General features: G+C 40.6%; 1 protein-coding gene across 1 annotated transcript in view; it reads right to left on the bottom strand.

The window, feature by feature from the left end:
* Positions 1-6,223: 6,223 nt before the first annotated feature.
* LOC137969409 (ETS-related transcription factor Elf-4-like) overlaps positions 6,224-7,500 on the bottom strand; it is a 10,024-nt gene continuing 8,747 nt past the window's right edge. Inside the window, exon 9 of the mRNA XM_068815628.1 lies at positions 6,224-7,500. This exon is cut by the window's right edge and continues 146 nt beyond it. Within this exon, the coding sequence (XP_068671729.1) occupies positions 7,351-7,500 (150 nt within the window). The 3' untranslated portion in view covers positions 6,224-7,350.

The raw sequence follows: 7,500 nt of genomic DNA, 5'->3' as shown, positions 1-7,500 counted from the left end.
ACATTTTTAATTATCAATTCACTTTTTTGATCGCTGGTCAACAGAAAAGTGGACCTCCCACCTGTCGCACCCCCCTTTCCTACGGGTCTGCTTCTATAGATACTTCGTCAAAAGTAGACATTATTTAGTCCAATTTAGTCCAACCAGCAATTTGTGTTTACCCAATAAAGTTTTTTTAAAATATTATTATTAGTATTAAACTATTTGTAAATGATTGTTAATGACTTGTCATTATGTTTACGTAATTTCCGGTTTTGTACATAGAACAAAGAGTCGTTTCTTCGAGGTTTTAGTTGGTCGTTTCTGTTCGCTGTACGCAGTAGCTTTCTCACCCAAAGAGTTAGAGAGAAAGAAAGACTGATTTCTTTAGAGGGATCGGAGAAAGAGGTATGACCTAGATTTGCATGATTTAGTGTTATATTCCTTAAGTACTTTTAGATTAGTGATTTCTTTTAGTTTTGTACGGGGGACAGCTATTCTTAGAGTTATTTTCATAGAGTTATGTCGTAGAATTAGAGTTAAGTTTCCAAAATCCTCAGCCAACATTCATTAAAGCTAACCTTAGGCCTAAGGTTGGCTTTTATGCATGTTTAGGATACTTTCTATATTTCTGAATTCAGGATTTAGGCCTTCCAAAATCTTGAATTCAGGATTTTGGAAACTTTGGCTCTAACTCTAATCATAACTCTATGAAAATAACTCTATTGCTAGTCAACCTCGTTTTTACGGGTAATTAATAACATTGCGTATGCCACGTGTGGCATGAGTTTATATCGTGTATTGATCGGCGTTTGTACCGAATTATATTTTCATAGATATTTATAATAATTACCTTTTCAGTTTTTACGTGATTCCAAGCCTCCAATAAACAATTCAGTGTAAAGAAAGAGAAGATTGGTTTGGTCTTATAGTAATGGCTTTCTCCGCCCGATCTCCTAAATCAACCGCACCCGCTACGCTATTGATGTATCACTAACCAACAGATTAGTCTATGATGTCTCCAAATTGATTTCCTTCAAAAATATATTTATCAATCAAGACGAGCGAATCGGTTGTGAAAAGTTTCAAAGGTAATATCAGTAAAGTTTAAATTGCCTGCCCAACACTCCAGGAAGAGACAACGTTAATTTTTTTAAAATATATATATATATTTTTTTTTGGGAAGGGGGGGGGGGGGGGCAACTGCCCTCCTTGCTCCTCCGCTAGCTACGGCTATGGACAACCGCATGCAGAGATGCTCAGTTAATGGGTCGCTCTCTAGGAGCTGCTCATTAAGCTGTGGTGTTCCTCAAGGCACTATCTTAGGACCGCTGTTATTTTTACTGTATATTAATTAATGATTTACCAAATTGCCTTTCAAATTGTCAATCAAGGATGTATGCCGGTGATACTCACCTAACCTACGCCGGTTTCAGCGTTGACGATATCCAATCTTGTCTAAATGATGATTTAGTAAATGTTAGCAATTGGCTGATAGCGAATAAACTCACGCTTAATATGACAAAAACTGAATTTATGCTTATTGGGTCACGGCAGAGACTGTGTACTCTGATAGTTCCTCCTAGACCTTCAATCAATGGCTCTCCTATTGAGCATGTTACTACTGCTAAATCACTAGGAGTGCTTATCTATGATAACCTTTACTTGGAGAAGCCATATTGATAAGTTACCGGAAGCAATTTTCTTGGGCCAAGAAAATTGCTTCTGGTATTGACCGAATGCAAAAATGGCCGCCAACAAATTATTCTTTTGTCTTTGTGTTAATTAGCCTAACTAGCCTCGTTAACTCGTGTAAAATTGAAAGGGCTTTAAAACGAGCCTAATTAGGCTACTTAACAAAGACAAAAGAATAATTTGTTGGCGGCTATTTTTGCATTTGTTCAATTGGGGCCATAAAGCGAATCAGGCATCTTGTCCCCTATCGGACCTTACATTCTATTTATCAGGCCCTAGTACAACCTCATTTCAACTACTGCAATATTGTTTGGGGAAACTGTGGAGTAACTTTGCAGGACAGACTGCAAAAACTACAAAACAGAGCAGCCCATGTCTTGACCTACTCTAACTATGACGCTGATGTCAAACAATTTATTTGAACTCTTAGGATGGAAATCCCTAGTCTCTCAAAGGCAAATTGAATGAGCAACAATGGTATTTAAGTCCCTACAGGGACTAGCACCTGAGTATCTCTGCTCGAAATTTGTCCATCGCGATTCCGGTTATTGTTTGAGAGACTCTGTGAATAAGGTAAATGTTCCGCAACCGCGCACAAACTACAACAAAAACAGCTTTAGCTATAGTGGCGTAGTTTTGTGGAACGGTTTGCCATTAGCACTAAGGAAAGCAGAGTCCCTAAACCAATTCAAACGACTGATTAAAGAGGTCATCTAGGCCATTATTCTAAACACGGCAAACACGAAAAGCAGCTTTTACTTTATGATACTGAGAGATCGCTGGCTCATTTCCCGAAACAGCGGCAGGTAATCGAGCGTTATAGATACTTCATGTAATCCGTAATACGGAATCACCACCGAATGCCCTCGCAACGACTGGGAATGACAAATTACACTTTGAATGTTTCGCTTACCTCATGTGGTCCAAACAATAAATAAGTGTGCTTGTTGGTTAAGTGGAAGTTTCAACATCCTTAAGCCGATGACACACGGTTCAACATCCTGCAACATTTGTTGCCCAACAAATGTTGGACAATGTTGCATCGACGATCATAGACGTGTTGAACGGAATAGATCTGGTCTCTAGTTTCGTCACAACATCGTTCAACAACGTTCAACGTGTTGAATGGCATATTTCAACAATCATCATGGCATGACACTGTTCAAAATTTGTTGTGGCTTCTTGTGCTCTTCAGTGCATGGCTTCTTGTGCTCTTCAGTGGAGATGATCATCTCGCTGAGGCAACTCCAGGAGAAGTGCCGGAGCGTCATAACCTGCGATCATGAGGCGCACTTTTATTTAGAGAGGGCGCGAATGGGTAGCATGCCCTTTTCATCACATTCAGCGATTTGACAAAGGAATTCGACTTGGTCAGAAGACATGTCCCCTTTAAGACCCTGTCTTTAATTGGCTATCCTTCTCCCAAATTTCTGAGTTTTGTCATGCAAGAGTGAATTACATAAGAGTGTTCTTTTTGGCGTGGTCGGGCTCCCCAGTACAATTACAAATTAGTCTATTTGTAGAATACCCGCCCCCCCCCGAAAATTTGTCCTCATGTCCCTGAAAAAACATAGTATAAACAGTCACGCGTGACATGGCTTCTCCTGATTGGTTAAGGTGGCGGCCCTTTGTTTGTTTTCTCGCGCTTAAAGTGTATCTAAAATAAAACAAAAAAAGCAAGCTGGCACACCAAAACACCAACCAGTTTCCAACCAGTGTGGCCAACACATCAAGCACGCGCACACTCATTTCACCCGGTCTAAGCAGCCATGGACAGCTGTTTCGACCTTACTGGGCCTCATCAGCATGGCTGGGGCAAGATCTGATCTAATTCAAAATTGGTTTTGTCAAGTCCTTTCATAATGGGATGCGGGCAGGGGCACCGACCAATTCGAGGGAAGCATCTCATCATCGAAAGTGGACTTAAGACAGGCTTTCGGGTCGACTTATGAAGGCATTCTATTCCGTACTCGTTCTGACTAGTGCTATTCAACCCCGCAAGCGCCTCCGAGCAAAGACCAAGGTTTAGCAAGTGCTGTTGGGCGACATGGTCTTCGCTGACAATGCTGCCCTCGTGGCACACTATGAAAAACTCCAACACCTCCTCGATGGGATCTTCAGGCTTGTAAAGAAGACCAACTGAAGAACACGAAAATCATGCGCCAGAGCTTGAAATGAATGCCACCTCTCACCATCAAAGACTACACAATAGACGTCGTTTTTCGCAGTTTACCTGCCTTAGCTTCGCAATCTCAGACGATGCCTCTCTGGACGCTGAGCTCGGGAAAAGAATCAAAAAGGCTGCAATCAAGATGGCTAAGCTCTCTCCTAGAGTGTGAGAGCTCACCACCTAGACCCAAAAGTCGCTGTCTACCGTGCCTGCATCGTGACCACCTGCCCAGGAGTCCGACGCTAACCATGCTGGTCAGGGAAAGCGCTTCCACATGAGATTTCTACGCCCCATCGTGTCCATGTCGTGCGGGGTCTGATAAGGTCCGATCCACAACACTACCGTACTTGAAAGAGGAGGCATTCCCTCAATGAACACCTCCCTGAGACAACGCAGGGCCAGCTACGCTTTAGACATGTCTGCAAGAGAGATATGCTCGCGATTGGACAGCCAACCGACGACTGGGAGTTCCCCCGCTTGCTGCAGACGGAAGCAAATCAAGAGACAAGTACAGACAAGCATTTATTGCGGGAGCGACAAAATTTAATACTGAAGCTGACGGTCAAAGAGCCTTGAGAAAGGCCATTGTAAGGACTCCACCAACTTCATTGGTTTGCGTCTGCGCTTGCCATCGCATCTGCCGTTGAAGGCGATTGGGATTGCGAGTGATCGCAGGAAATGTTTTGCCCACAAAAGTCTGATTAAACTTAAACTCCACTGTTTTTTACGAAGTCAGCAACCACCAATTTTTTCTGTTTTTTTTTTTGTGTATTCAGATTTCTCAAATACATAAATGAATTGTAAGAATGTCTGAACAAGCCTCCTGTGTTTGGTGGTTGTTTTTAATTTTTCGGTTTCTTATTTTCTACATTTAGAATATTGTGGACTTCGATTCTTGTTTCCGATCCCGATTTCCATCCCAGTGGGTCATGTATCGATACCAACGCCAAAACAAATGACTAAACAATCGAAACAATAGACGCTGCTCACAACAACAAACAAACAATAGTAGGTTACGAGTGCTGTCACTTTACTCATTCCAGTTTTCGTTCTAGTTTTCGGAAGTTTCTGGTTTCCTAGATTTGCGTTTCACATGGGATACATCCTAAACTTCTTGAAGACTTCTTGTGAAAAGGCTAGGGATCTCTCTAACCAACCCAAATTGCCTCAAAAGGCATAAGAACATAGTATACAGCACAAGTATTAAGTTAAATATATTTCCTTTCTTTGCTATAAGCAAATATCTGCCGATCTTTTCTGGAATTTTCCGTCAGGTCAAGTGCAGTTTGGGACTTTGGGTTGACTGTGTCGCAGGATCGGATGACATTTCTTGATAAATGACTTCCCCTATAATATAAATAAACTATTGAAACAGGGTTATATTCAGTGTGAAAATCTTCGAGACGTTTCCTTTGATTCACTTGCTAGATAGAGTTAAGGAGGCTCTCAAGGGTTTCCCACAGGTAACAGTGGGTTTTCAATGGGGGGTGAAAAGGGATTACAACGTTGGTTTTTTCAAGAGGGCAACCTTTTGGTATTTATCCAATAGAGCGAGTTTCAATCGAGTGTCGTAAAAACAAAGCCAAAGTAATTACTTTGGCCAATCAAAAGAGACGGAGACAACCCCGTAAACCAATCAAAACTCGAAGTAATTACACGCAGCCAACACAAAGCGCGGGAAAATGTGCACGCGCGAGCTACGATTGGTTTTGGTTTCACTTCTGATTGGTTGAAAAAATGGCGTGAGAACTTTGAACCAATAACTGACTGAAGAAATGCAAAACCAAAGCAATTCGCTATAAATTACTTTCGACCCTCAATTGAAAACCGCTCTAGATCTGCTACCATCAATCATTTTTACAAGGTCCACCACTCCAATCTGTTGCCATGGTAGCGACACAGCCTTTAAAACTAAGTTTTTCTAAAATATTTCAAATACTTATTTGGTGATTTGTTTTCAAATTTCAAAAACCCTTTTTAACTCTCTTACCCAATATGAAGTATATGAAATAGTTATCTAGTCACTGATCTAAGTTTTGAGATCCTATTGCTCATCACACCTAAAAGAATTATTTTCAGCGTTCGCGCGCGCGCTCGCTCAGTTGAAAGCCGTTCTGCGCCTCCTAATGGATATATAATTGTTTTAAGTTCTTTTTATCTTTTCTTTTCTTTGTATTTCGTAATCCGTGAATTCTACACGTTCTAACACTGAGAAAGCGCCAAGATTTTCATTGTACTAACTATGCTTGCAGTTGCCTCCAAGCAGGCTTCCGTTGTTCGAAACTAGTCACCAAGCCCTTATATTTCGACCACACGTCATTTTCAACGAAAGAACCTGCTTGCAGGCTACTGCCAACCGTGTAACATTGCATACTTTTTCCATTTTCAAATAAGAACATTTATTTCTTTTTTTTTAAAATTGAACCTACCATCACATGGTACGATTTTATTAACACACTATTTACAACCACTTGGTTCATAGCAAGAATGTCTAATATATGTATGTAAAGCATGTTAAATGCCATTCGTTGTTTTTTAAGAAAACAAAAGCAAATGCGAATCTTCCGCAACATTGATCAATTCTTCTCAACATTTCAAGGGTGCATTTCACTAGGCCATAAAATGACACTTGTAAAATATACTAGAGTATGCATCATTGCAAAACTTTGGTAGAAGACAATTTGCTTACAATTTAACAGCGCTGATTTGTACAAAATGACCTGAGGTAAACTGTCTCTCCTAAAGGGCCGTTCACAAGAGGGGTTTCACCTCGAGATGAGTTCCACCCGGGAATGAGTTTCTATGCTGAGTGGAAGCGGGATCACAATGAGATAAAACAGCACAGATGCCTACGCATTCACAGTCAGTAGCTGACAGTGACTTTAGATTCCATCAGTAATGGGAGAGTCTTTTAAAATACCTTGGGATGAATTTTGTATCATGTTCTGGCCATAAGGAACATTTGAATATTCACTTATGCCAGAAACCGAGACAAAATCCATCCCGGAATGAAACTCGTCACGGGATGAAATCACTCATGTGAACGGCATCTTAAAGGAAACATCTACCCCAGTATATCTCTCTGTGTTGGCCTCTGAATGCCAATGTAAAGCTGACCAGGAATTCTCACAGAAAAAGACTCAAAAAACCTTTGCTCAATTTTCTGGTAAATATCCCAAGCTCTTAATATTGACAAAATACACAGGTGTGTTGAAAAGACAACGCAAAATTCATTAGCCAGACCCAACTGACATCATTCGTTTTGTAGGCACTGCTTTCATGAAGTGAAGATGTTTTACCAATTTGTTCATCAGCCCTTGGTTACTTTTTGTTTAAAATAGGATATAGTGTGTACTATACTGCGATTCATTTGACATTGTTTAGACTTACAAAAGATGACTCCTTTTCTCAAAAAAGAGCCTAAACGTATGAGTCATCCCATGGCCTGTTCCTTTTTAAAATAGAACACAATGTTCTCTGTCTCGATTCAAATAACTTTTTAAAGTCTACAATGGGTACTTCTTTCCTTCCAGATTGTGAACGAACTTGTACGTCAGTCTATGGCCTGGCACTTTTTGAAGAATGTTTTTACTATAGTAGTATCTGAGAGCACGGCTTAATTTCTCGTACGTCATGTTCTTTCTGTTCTTCTGTCT

This window comes from Montipora foliosa, chromosome 9 (assembly GCF_036669935.1).
Source record: "Montipora foliosa isolate CH-2021 chromosome 9, ASM3666993v2, whole genome shotgun sequence".
NCBI lineage: Eukaryota > Metazoa > Cnidaria > Anthozoa > Scleractinia > Acroporidae > Montipora > Montipora foliosa.
The sequence above is the reverse complement of the archived record's forward strand: the minus strand, read 5'-3'. Positions and strand labels throughout refer to the sequence as shown.